General features: G+C 45.0%; 2 protein-coding genes across 4 annotated transcripts in view; both read left to right on the top strand.

The window, feature by feature from the left end:
- Positions 1-13,508, top strand: part of LOC137648750 (retinol dehydrogenase 13-like) — a 1,058,070-nt gene that overhangs the window by 944,806 nt on the left and 99,756 nt on the right. The gene's annotated exons all lie outside the window — the stretch shown is intronic.
- The window catches only part of LOC137648743 (hypoxia up-regulated protein 1-like), a 216,192-nt gene that overhangs the window by 154,446 nt on the left and 48,238 nt on the right, over positions 1-13,508 (top strand). Inside the window, exon 6 of the mRNA XM_068381825.1 lies at positions 3,517-3,682. Coding sequence (XP_068237926.1) covers positions 3,517-3,682 — 166 coding nt within the window. The remainder of the gene's footprint in view (positions 1-3,516; positions 3,683-13,508) is intronic.

Below are 13,508 nucleotides of genomic sequence, written 5' to 3'. Positions count from 1 at the left end.
AGCAAGAGAAGAATTCAATTCTTCAGCTTAGGTTCTGCCGGCACAGGACTGTCTGCTAGGCCACAGGGAGGAGGCATCATGTCATATAATGCCTTCAAGTGAGGTCTAGGGAGGTCTAGCCTCCTGCATCGATAGCCTAACCTGACTTAGGAAGTCAATTCACCAAGCCAGTTGGCCACCGACCACAGACTGAATACTCTGATGTTCTGACCCAAAACCCAAACCAGTATTTGCGGTTAAGGGAAGGGGCAGAAACACCCTAGCCTAGGTTTACCCGAATAAAATTCAGGGTAAAACCGACTAGAGTTTAGCCTAGGCTAATTCAGAGGGAGAAGAAATTGCTCTTAAATCCCCTAGGGAGATTGGTATTGCTTAAAAAGATTGAGGTGTCAGTCTCTTCTTAATAAGACGATACAAGAGCAATCGGGGACATGAATGAAAGTATACTAAAGCCCCTAGGCGCGGTGAGAATCAACAACCGAAACACACTCGTATACTATCTTGGAAGAGGAAAATTTATGCAGTAATATCTTATATGTATAAAATATTGCCTAAAGCTTCAATAAATTAACACACTAGGAAAACTAGACCATGCATGAGAGTAAAGGCTAGGTGCCTAGACTAGTAGGCCTAGCATGAGCTAGGATCAGTAACTAATCGCCGAAACTACGGTACCATCGGCATAATATAAAATTTCCTAGCTAAAAACGTTAAATAGCTAAATTTATTAAAGCGAATATATACCGGGAAGGTCGTTCTGACTGACTAAATGACACATGCATGTCGAACGACCGCATCCATGACGCCATCCGGTTAGGCAACAGCTCTTGTTACGTTAATTATGTCTTGAATCGATTAAAAAACTGGCAAGAGCTTACATTTATACAAATTAAAGATGAAGCTGGAGAAAGCATCATAGCAGCTAAAACAATCCAAAATAGCAAGAAAGCACTGGGAAACACAGAGTTAGTATCGCTACGAGAGAAAGAATGACAAGATGGCACTGGGACGTGACGTCATACTGGCGCTCAACAATAGTACGAGTAGGAGCGTTGCCTTAATAACGGCCCTCCTACAATTTTTGCCACTTTCCCCTCTTGAAGCGTAAACGCTATTAGGGGTGTAGATAGCTTTGTGGTGTGTCAAGAATACGTCCTCTGATATTATGCAATATCCCTAAAGGGGAAAGCCAGGGATATTCACGCCAGGAGTTAGAATTCTGGATACCTTAAGTAAAATTTCTGGGATATATCACTGTAGTTAAATATAACCTAGGAAGCTACTAAGAAGGAACTTCCATCAGGACGACATGGCCTGAGCCCAAAAATAACCGATCTAAACACTTTTTTCCTTTTAATCTCATGATTATTTATTTACAATGAATTTTATATCAATAAGTACATTATTAAGTTAAAGAACACAATAAACACAAAGGTATTGCATGAACGAACTCACATTGCTACTACGCATATAAAACATTAGCGATTTATTTTTCTTTCATTTCGGTAAATAAATGAAATATAGTAACATATTTTCCTTATTAGTCTAATAATTGTTTATGTACCATTAACTTTTTATATCAAGTACATATTTAAGTTAAAAATCACAATGAACTGTACTGAGTGGTATGTAAGAACGCACAATGCTTTAACGTATGCATATCAAATGCATTAGGGATTTATTTTTCTTTCATTTTGGTAAATAAATTACAGATTGTAAAATTTTTCTTTTAATCTAATAGTTATTTATTTACAATTAATTTTACATCAATAAGTATATACTCAAGTTAAAAAAACAACGAACAGTACTTTCTGGCATGTATGAACGCACAATGCCACTAAGCATATCAAACACAATAGTGATTTATTTTTCTTTCATTTTGATAAATAAATAACAGGATATGCAAGTACTGTATACTGTACGTACATACATGTAGCCTACATATTAACAACAAGCAATCTTGCTTGTATTGTATTGCAATAAAATTACTTACAAATCTGAATGTATAAAAAAACAGGTAGGTTATTTATTGACATCATGAATGAATTTTGCTTTTATTACAATAAATTAGCTAAAAAATGTGAGTGTAAAAAACCAGGTAGGTTATTTATTGTATGTACTGTACTGTGTTGTATTGTACAATAAATTGTATGTGTTTAAAAATATGAGCGAGTTAAAGAAAACGGGTTGTTTACTGTATGCATATTAGAAAATATACTTCTCTACAGTAAGGGTAACATTAATAAAGTACATACAATATGTACGGCACAGTACTGTATGTTTTGTTTATGTACATAATTGCACTGTACATATTGTGTTATGGTAGTTTGTTAATTGGTGTTCATGAGCCACATTCAGTATATTTTTCTGGAAAATGTCTCAAAACAATTCTTGAATGTATCTAAAATTTTTATGATTTTTTTAATACGTTTTATATATCAAAATGGGCAGTTATAAGCATTTTTAAATAGCGTTTCTGGTCCCTAACCCACGCGAATCCAGGGGTTGGTAACTGTACTAACTTATACAGAGAAATTAGTCCCTATGTTTACAAGAAAATATATTTTTTCTAAGGAAATATTTGCCTTTTCAAGATGAGAAAAGCTTGCGATCCTGCAGCCAACTGTTTCATTGTCACCCCATCCATTGCTATCTTTAGGATTGGGGAGTCATGGTCTCTCTATAATAAGAACTGTTTCATCTCTTGGCTACACTCGCATCAAGTTGCATCAATCCTTGGGTTTGCAAGTCTTTTTGGAAAAGTTTGAAATATGTTCTTCCACATAAGAAACATTTTTGAGCTTAAGAAATTTGGTTGAAGAAACTTTAGCCATTTCCAATGGAGGTCAGGATCCATAGACTTGACAAGGTCATTCATCAATTCCTGTTACCCCATACCAAATGTCCAAGCTGGGCAGCTATTCATAGGTCTAAAGAATTCAGAAAATTTTGTCCCCCACAATCATTTCTGGAGGCATTCTGTCACTGTAGGTCGTAGTTTATAACACTTCCCTTTGCCTATCACAAAAGTGGTTCAGGTGGATCTTCACTGGTGTCAGCAGGAGGAGAATGTGTGTGAAGTTTCCATGCATTGCTCAATCCAGAGGTACTGATGTTCACTGGTGTAACAAAATGGGTCAGGTGAAGCCATTTTTTAGAGCTTCAGATAAAGATGGAAAGATAATCTATTTTCTTGAAACCTAGTGTTTTTCATCCAAGGGGTTTGCATTTTTCCTTTTATGTTATTATCAGTGTTACTTAGATTTCATGTCATTTACCTTTGTTTCATTCTATAGCTCTATTAAGGTCACTCAATTTTGTGAGCTTGCTTACTTGGTGAACTGATTGAGAGAAGTCAACGGTCTAAGCATGTGTTAATCACTTTTATTTTTTTCAGTTATTGCTTCTTGACAAGATTATCAATACAGTACAGTTTAGTATAATTTTTTGCTGAAACAATTTAGATTATTAGCTACAATTAGTAGGAGTGAATTGAATTTTTTTATTTTGTTCTAGGTTGACAGATATAAATGCAGCAGAAAGAGCCAGGAATGAAAAGGCTGCTGCCCGTAACAACTTAGAAAGTTACATCCTGGATGCCCAGGATAAGTTGTGGCAAGATGAATATGAGAAAGCCTCAACAGAAGAACAACGCACTGTAGTTCGAGAATTATGTACTCAAGTAAGTGTTGATTTGTATTCTACATCTGGGAATTTATACTCGTTTGAACTTCACGGGATATATTGTACGTCCAGCGATTAAATTCTTTTACAGTCAAGCCTCGTTATTCGCGATAGTTAGGTTACAGACGCTTTTGCAATGAGCGAATTGACGTGAATAAATATTACACTAGGGTGGGCTAACTCCTAACCTAAAATGTCACTGCCCCTTGCCACGAACGGGTGTCTGAGCTGATGAGTAACACTGTAAATAATGCCTAATATTGCTTTAATTTGGTTTCTACAACAATTTTTGGGCTCAAGCCATGTCGTCCTGATGGAAGGTTCCTTCAATAGCTTCCTTAGGGTATATATGACTACAGTAGATATTCCCAGAGAATTAAACAAGGTTTCACAGAATTCTAACTAATGGCGCGATTACCCTAAAGGTTTCCCTCTAGGATATCGTATATCAACTGGACGCATGCATTGACACACCACATGGCTATCTGCACCCCACATAGCGTTTATGCTTCGAGGGGGAAAGGTGGCGAGATAACTGAGAAGCCGCTCCAAAGTTATCCTCCTTCGTTACTGCTACGGTACTCGCAACGTAAACAAACGGCAGCCATAGCTGTCCGCCATCCTGTGTGACGTCACGTTCGTCCTCATTCCTTGTTCTGTAGCTTTCTACAACGGTTGGTTTTTTCCCAGTTATCTCGCTTTATTCCTTGCATCCTTCGTCATGTCGCAACCTTCGGCCTCGCCTTCTTCTGGAAAGTTGAGTACCATGTTCTTGTATTGTTTAAATAAGCCCTGGCCGTAAAGTAACGATTTTTTGCCCTTAAATCTTGTGTTTTGTGGCAGAGCTGTGCCTTGACCGGAGGCGCCATTTTACGACGCCGCTGTTCGCCTCGCATGCTTTAGCTAGCTAGCCAGAACAGCCCTCCTGGTCTTATAACTAGTTAATATCATTAGTTAGTTAGTCTTCATTGCTAGGAATTAGTTATATTATGCCGATGGTATTCTTCGTCGTACTTAGTTAGCCGACCCCATGCTAGCCTACTAGCCTACCCTAGGCCGAAGCCTAGTGTTCATGTTTACTTTTGCATGATTTAATAAGTGTTCCTAGTGTTAATGTAAATGAAGATATAGGCATTTTAAACATACAAGATTCAGTGTTGCACATGTACTTTCGCCTTCTAGGGACCATACAAGGGACCGTGCTTGGTCCATCCATATCACACTCCCCTAACCTGACATTGAGGCCCTTGTATGCTTCCATATCTCCCCTGTTACCTACAGGTAACCTCCCTCTGGGTAGCTTTGCTATATCTTAGCCCCCTTACCCGGAATAGTTTTCGGATAGGTTAGGCTAGATCGTTCTTCCCTCTTCCCTACCATAGTATATGGAGGGACGTCGGACAGAACCCCAGAGTACCTATCGTTCATCCCAGTCCACCTTAGGGGAACGCCTTCCCCTTAGGGTATTGACTGAGACTGAAGGTGGAAGGGCTCTGCCTTTCCCCCTAGACTGCACTTGGTTGGGACACGTCCCTTCCTCCCTGTAGCCTAGCGATGTGTCTTTCCCAGCCCTCCCTAATCTAGGAGAAAGGTTCTCCTGGTTTAGGCTAGGCCTTGGGGGATTCTGTTTTATTATAGTTTAGGACAGTACACCAGTGCTGTACCTGATCTGAGCTAACCTTCCCTAGGTTGGAGAGCGTTCTCTCCTGCCTGGGCAGACTAGCACCTAACAGATTCCCCCCACCCCTTGGGAGTATTAGGGTTGGGTCCCCTTCTGCTCCCTCAAAAGACCCCTAACCCCCTCCCCACTCTATCCCTTTGTGTTGGCTTGCCTTCACACTCCTGTCCGCTGTCCTACAACTCTTCTCCTGAGGAGAGTTGTAGGCTTGGCTGTGCTCTTCTGCTTGGTTGGCCGCTCTGCTACACTTCCCCTTCATAGTTGAACTATGGGGTGGTGCCAGCGGAAGATCCCTCTCTTTGAGTGTCCTCTGATCCTCCCTTGGGTTACCACAGGCATCCAGCCGTCTGCCGGCTCCCTGCCGCCGGATGATAGGCGTATCCCCTCCTGTCATGAGAGCACTCCTTCCGGAGGGAAGTCGGTCGGGTATCGGGCATTACCCTTCCATACCTTCCCTCCTTACCTTTCTCTCTCCTATCATGGTGCCGGTCCACTGCCGCCTCCACTTGCCGGCGCTAGCCGCCGACACCTCAGGTGACCTTCCTACTTCATAAGATGTTACTATCTAAGGATTACCTAGGGCGACAGCCTGCCGGCTGCCGGGGTCCGCCGCCCCTTGCCGACGCTACCGCCGACATCTCAGATAACCCTCTCCTCCATCTTATGCGGTCAGCTAAGGTTCACCAACGCCGACAGCCTGCCGGCTGCCGGAAGCCGCCATCCTGCCGGCTGCCGGAGGCCGCCATCCTGCCGGCGATCGCCTTCCTCTGTGTCTCCTATCTCTCTGCTCCTCAGTGTGTGGCCTTTGATGGATTCACACACACCCCCCCCTGGGACCGGCCGCCGATCTGCCAGCGCCGCTACCTGCGGCTTTAACGGACAAGCACCCCTCCCCCGGCTGCCGGCCCCGCGCCGGCAGTCGCTCTGATGCACCCAGATAGCCTGACCGCTCTTTCTTTGGTATTTTATACCTTAAAGACAGTGGCTATGGTGTACGGTTGTACAGTACAACATTTCCAGCATACTCTGTGCTTCTCAGTGCAGTCTCTTGCCGGGACCTACCCAAACAAAGGGGGTTTTATCCTATTTTCCCCCCTCTCTCTCCCTAGGTTCTGAATGATTTCAGATCCTCTCCATTCTGTAGACAATTCCTTGATAAGGAAGCCTAAGCTTGGCTCATCCATAAGGATGCTCTTCCCTCCTTTAGAACCTTCCGGACCTAAGGAATTGACTGCAGAAAAGGTCACGGTAACCGGCTGGACGGGACTCACAAGTATGTGTCTTCCTACTTCCTTTCTAGCTCACCTATCCTGAGCTCATAATAAAACCAATCTTACAGATATAAGTCAATCTTAATCTTAAGAGTAATGAGGAGTACGTGAAGTGTGAGAGCTCCTTCTGCGGAGTTCGCCGCCCGGACTTCTGTGCAGCAAAGAAGGGTAATCTCAAGTACTGGGATCCGCAGACTTGTTCAACCTGCAAAGGCCTTCTTGATGAGGCGTTCGATAACCGTCCGTCCACGGAGGCCAGGGACAACGCTCGAGAGAAACTGCGCAAGTGGGTGCGCGGTTTCCAAAAGAACGCCACCGGGCCTTATCTCTCCAATGAAAAGATGAGGGCCCTAATTTTCCCAAAAGCATCATCGGATTCTGTGATTCCCCAGGATCAGATTCCCTGTGTTCAACTTGTGGTTGAACCCGACATTTCGGCTACACTCCAAAAAGTGTCATCTGGACGAGGTTGAGAAGATGTCGGAAGTGTCCGACAACACCGAGAGGACCCTCATGGGTGAGGATCTGGAGGAAGAAGAGGATCAGGTGGAGTTACCTGATTCGGAGGGCGAAGTCGCTCCAACACCTCCGGTAACCCCTGTTGTGGTCGAGGAGCCAGTCCCCTCTACCTCAGCCGCCTCTCAACCCCTGCTACCCGCCACCGAAGATGCCATCCGGGTATTGGTGGCACTGATGGATGAAAAGCTCCGTAAGAACCAAGAGGAGCTCAAAAGTCATCTTATGGGTTGGAAGCTACTGAAGATGATCTCGGTTAAGGACCTTCCCCCCTGCTCGGAGTCTAAATCCTGGAGGTACGGTGAGCATATGCCAATTACAACTGGCAAGATCTTTATTAATGACAAGCTAGGGTCCAACCTCTTGGAAGAAGTGGAATTCTTCCCCAGCTTTGAGGCTTACCCGGACTGTTACGTCTGGCTCAGGTCCGAACCGGCCTCCAAGGAGGAGACCGAACCCAAAGAAGTGATCGTGTTCGATCACTCGAAAGCCCAAGCCATGCTGGCAGAATGTCTCAAGAGCCGAGGTTTTACCAACTCTAAGATGCCGGCGTTGAGCAAGAAACACCCGTCTTTTCTTGCACCTTCTACTGCAACCTTTCCCTTCGTGGAAAAGGCCTTTCATGCTGTCATGAAGGCGGTGGAGGAAGGAAAGCCCTGCCCTACCCTGGAGGAGTGTAGGCCTCTCTCCCTCGCCCTTCCCCCCGACGACAGATTCTGGAAAGATATCCAATTTACCTTCACGGTCGGGAAACTGGAACCTGACGCGGCTTGTCGTCAGTTTAACGAAGATCTTCCAAAGCTGAATGACCACCTTCTTCGTCGGGAGCAGGAGACCAAGGAGAGGCTAGCCGCCTCCCTGTCCCATCAAATTCAGCTGGAAGTCATGGCCGGGGACGTTAGGGTCCCAGACTTGTATATGGTTCTGGCGAAGACCCACCTAGTAACCGTGATGAAGGACTTATATAGCTTCATCAAGGCCCGGAGAGCTTGCAGAGAATTCGTGTTTGCCAACGCAGCAGTAAAACACGAACCCCGGAAACTAATCTCTGCCAACATCTGGGGCAAACATCTCTTCCCGACAGCTCTGGTGAAAGAGATTGTGGACAAAGCCGCTTCTGAGAATCGGAACCTTCTCAGTAAGTGGGGCATGTCCCGCAAAAGAAAGTCCTCTCAGGACGAAGGCCCTCAGCCTAAGAGGAAATCTTCTAAACCGAGGCCCCAGCAGCGTCAACCAAAACGCCAGTTTCCGGCTCCCGCTACTCCCCAAGTGGTCGCACAGCCACAACTGACCTTTCAGTTGGTCCCCCAGCCGGTGGTGTCGCAATCACCGGTCTTCACCCCTGCCTACGAACGACAATCCACTACCTTTCATCCCAGAGGTAGAGGCTCCGGCAGAGACTCCTCTCATCGTCCCTCCAGGGGCAGAGGAGGAAAGGGAGCTAGCGGCTGAGGTGGCAAACCCTCGGGAAACCAGAAGCAATGAAGTGCTTCCGGTAGGAGGAAGACTCTGCCACTTTTAGGATCGCTGGACCTTCGATCCTTGGGCACACAGCATCATCAAGAAGGGACTGGGTTGGAGCTGGACACAACCACTGCCAACTTTCAACCAATTCTTCCAGCCATTAACCCCCGTCTTGGAAGAATATGTCCTAGAACTTTTGAACAAGAAGGTGATCAAGAGGGTAAAGTCCACCAGGTTCCAGGGAAGACTGTTTTGTGTTCACAAGAAGGACTCAGACAAGCTCAGAGTCATTCTCGACTTGTCCCCCTCAACAAGTTCATTGCGAACAACAAATTCAAGATGCTGACTCTTCAACAAATAAGAGCCCTACTGCCTCACGAGGCCTACACGGTCTCAATAGACCTGGCGCACATCCCAATGAACCACCACGCTTCCTCCTACCTAGGATTCCGGCTCCAACGAAGAAGCTACGCCTTCAGAGCCATGCCCTTCGGGCTCAACGTGGCTCCGAGAATCTTCACCAAGCTAGCAGACACATTCGTCCACCAGCTACGCATTCAGGGCGTCCAAGTGATGGCCTACCTCGACGACTGGCTGGTCTGGTCGACATCGCCAGAAGAATGTTTGCGAGCTTGCAGCAAAGTGATGCAGTTCCTGGAACATCTGGGTTTCAAGATAAACACCAAGAAGTCTCGCCTCGCTCCAGCTCAGAAGTTCCAATGGTTAGGAAAATAAATTGGAATCTTCAGTCACAACGCCTTTCCATCCCGCTGAAGAAAAGGAAAGAAATAGGCGGGTCTGTCAAAAGACATCTCAAATCCAAACGTATTTCAAGACGACAGCAGGAGCACGTACTCGGCTCCCTACAGTTCGCCTCAGTGACAAACCCAGTGCTACGAGCACAGCTAAAGGATACCTCAGGAGTCTGGAGACGAAACGTATCCATTGCTCGAAGAGATCTCAAGAGACCCCTACCGAACAGGCTTCGCTCACTTCTAAGACCGTGGTCAGAAGCAAGGAACTTGAAAAGATCCATCCCTCTTCGACCTCTGCCTCCATCAATCAACATCCACACAGACGCCTCTTTGGAGGGTTGGGGGGTCACTCCCATCAACGACAGGTTCAAGGAACATGGTCTCCCCTATTCAAGACATTTCACAACATCTTGGAGGCCATGGCGGTTCTTCTCACCCTGAAGAAATTATCCCCGCATCCCTCGATTCACATCCGTCTGACTCTGGACAGCTCGGTAGTAGTCAGATGTCTCAACCATCAGGGCTCGAGATCGCCCCACATAAACCAGGTGCTATTACCCATCTTCCGCCTGGCGGACAGGAAGAAATGGCACTTGTCTGCAGTTCACCTACAAGGATTCCGCAATGTGACGGCGGACGCTCTATCGAGGACAAGCCCCATAGAGTCGGAATGGTCTCTAGACGCAAGATCATTCTCCTTCATCTCTCGTCAAGTCCCGGAACTACAGAGCGATCTCTTCGCGACGAGCGACAACAATCAACTTCCTCGATATATGGCCCCTTACAAGGACCCCAAAGCGGAAGCAGTGGACGTCATGTCCCTGGACTGGAACAGATGTTGCAAGATTTACCTGTTCCCTCCAACCAACCTTCTGCTGAAAGTCCTCTCCAAACTGAGAACCTTCAAAGGGACAGCAGCCCCAGTGGCTCCCAAGTGGCCTCGGAGCAACTGGTTTCCCCTAGTCCTGGAGCTACAGCCCAAGCTGATCCCCTTGCTTGGCCCAGTTCTCTCCCAACAGGTGCAGAAGTCGACTGTCTTCGCTTCATCAAAGAAAGTCAAAGACCTTTATCTCATGATTTTCTCTCCTTAGCCGTGATGAAAATGTTTGGGATCTCGAAGAAAAGTTTAGATTTCCTAGAGGAATACAAAACAAAGTCTACCAGAAGGCAATACGAATCATTCTGGAAGAAGTGGGTATCCTTCGTCAAGGCAAAAAACCCTACGGAAATCTCCATAGATTTTTGCATGTCCTTCTTCATTCACCTTCATGGACAAGGCTTAGCAGCCAATACGATTTCCACTTGCAAATCGGCCTTGACTAGACCACTACTGTATGCCTTCAGATAGATTTGTCCAACGAAATCTTCAATAAACTCTCGAAGGCGTGTGCTAGACTCCATCCAGCACCTCCACCGAGACCTATCACCTGGTCCCTGGATAAGGTGCTCCATTTTGCCTCTAGCCTAGACAACGAATCTTGCCCTCTGAAAGACTTGACTCAGAAAGTAATTTTCCTTTTTGCTCTCGCCTCGGAAGCCCTAGTCAGTGTAATAGTGGCATTATCAAGAGAAGAGGGCCAGATACAGTTCGCTGACACAGGGGAGCTTACCCTCTTCCCCGACCCCACGTTTCTCACTAAAAACGAAGTCCCCACCAAAAGATGGGGCCCTTGGAAAATCTGCCCCCTGAAGGAAGATGTCTCTCTATGCCCAGTGGAGAGTCTTCAGGTTTATCTTCGAAGAACTTCAGACTTTGGCGGAGGACAACTCCTTAAAGGAGAAACTTCGGGTAGTGACCTGTCACTGAAACAACTAAGAGCGAAAATCACCTGCTTTATTTGCAGAGCGGATCCTGACAGTACACCCGCAGGTCATGATCCTAGGAAAGTCGCCTCTTCCCTGAATTTTTTCCAAGGAATGGATTTCGAAAGCCTGCGATCCTTCACGGGCTGGAAATCCTCGAAAGTGTTCTTCAAACACTATGCGAAGCAGGTGCACGAGATCAAACATTTCGTGGTAGCTGCAGGCAGTGTAATGAAACCTGCTGCTTAGATCTGCGTAGAACAGAGAGTTATTTCGGGACTATAACTCAACGGGTGCCTGTGTTGACCCTAGTGCGATACATAGTGATTTCAAGGGACACTTAGTGTCACTAATACAGTAGACTGTTCTTCATCAAGGTGAAGTGACATAGATTCTTACACGTGTGCCACATGTTCTTGGACATGAAGTGTATAGTGATTTTAAAGACTGGCGTTCCCCCGAGAACTTGTGTTTAAAGGCAAAATTTTTACCCTTTCAGATTTCACATCACCGTCTTTACTGGAAATCTATGTCTGTTATCCGATATTATTGTAAATAATTTTCTATAATTCCATGCAATTTTTCAAATAAAATAATTATTTTATTTACCATACGCGTCTTATTTCGCTCCTATCTTTCATATGAAAATAAATTGCTGTTAGTTTTATTTGCCTCTATTTCTATGGTTATTTATGTTTAATATACCTACTGTCTAATATACACTCACCTAGTGGTATAATATTGTTCCTACACAAATATTTAACCTTCCGATCTGTCTTCGAGACCGTCACGATCTTTTCATCCAGGTGAGTCTATCTTCGTCAGGTTACTTCGAGATGTTCGTCTTGTCCAAACAGGACTTCCCTGCCCGGGGGGGCAGGAAGCCAGCTCATTGTAATGCCACTGGTAGTAACATTTAACGGAGATGTCACGGTCTCTACGGTCACCAGACCACAGGAATATTGTTCGAAGTAGAATGCACTTGAACTGGGGGAAAAATCCATGATACACTAATTGTCTGGTACACTTCCATCAGGACGACATGGCTTGAGCCCAAAAAACGGATTTTGAGCGAAGCGAAAAATCTATTTTTGGGTGAGATGGCCATGTCGTCCTGATGGACCCGCCCGACTGTTCCAGTTCAGCCTGCCAGGCCCCTCCCTGCTATACTGTATCGCGGAGGCTGGTAGAAAGCTGGACTTCGGAATGAGGACGGATGTGACGTCACACAGTATGGCAGACAGCTATGGCTGCCGTTTGTTTACGTCGCGAGTACCGTAGCAGTAACGAAGGAGGATAACTTTGGAGCGGCTCCTCCGTTATCTCGCCACCTTTCCCCCTCGAAGCGTAAACGCTATGTGGGGTGCAGATACCCATGTGGCGTATCAGTGCATGCGTCCCCTGTTGATATCGATATCCTAGAGGGAAACCTTTAGGGTACTCGCGCCAGAAGTAAGAATTCTGTGAAACCTTTAGTTTAATTCTCTGGGAATATCTACTGTAGTCATATATACCCTAAGGAAGCTACTGAAGGAACCTTCCATCAGGACAACATGGCCATCTCACCCAAAAATAGATTTTTCACTTCGCTCAAAATCCGTTTTGTAATCATATGTACAGTGTAAAATACATTGGCGCACACATATTGGACATAGTAAGGTTATAGTACCATATTGTGCTAAGGTAAAGTTTACAGTGTCTTCATCATCCCCTTACTGCTGTGTATAACAAAAGTTGTTCCTATCTAGTAATACTGCACTGTAATCTATACTCACTGATACTGTACTGTATATTACTGTGAAACAGTATATGTACAATAATATTACTATAGTACAGCTTGATTGTACTTGCTGTAAGTGTTCTGTGTTTTTGTTCAAGACTCGTTGCCTACTTTGCTACTCTAGAAGTATGACGCAACTTCTTATGTGTTTTCTCTTGCTCAGTATGTTATCTATACTTTTTTTAACAAATACCGTACAGTACGACTTATTTTATAAACTAAAAACTTAAATATCTCGATAATACTCTAATTGTTCCTTTTATATAAATAAACAAAAACTGTGCATTCGATTACTTTTCAACCACTGATTTTTTTTTCTCTCTCTCTCTCTCTCTCTCTCTCTCTCTCTCTCTCTCTCTCTCTCTCTCTCTCTCTCTCTCTCTTTCTGAGTGTGTGTGTGTGTGTATGATAAATGAAATCTTTGTTTCTTTGCTAATTCTCTATTGAGGCTTTATAATCAAGCACCAGAGCTAAAAACTATAAAATATCGTGCATTGGCAACATGAATGAAACTCTGGTTAACGTTATGTGACTCAACTCGCAGTATAAATGCTGCT

Source organism: Palaemon carinicauda, chromosome 1, assembly GCF_036898095.1.
Source record: "Palaemon carinicauda isolate YSFRI2023 chromosome 1, ASM3689809v2, whole genome shotgun sequence".
In the NCBI taxonomy this organism is placed as follows: domain Eukaryota; kingdom Metazoa; phylum Arthropoda; class Malacostraca; order Decapoda; family Palaemonidae; genus Palaemon; species Palaemon carinicauda.
The sequence above is the reverse complement of the archived record's forward strand: the minus strand, read 5'-3'. Positions and strand labels throughout refer to the sequence as shown.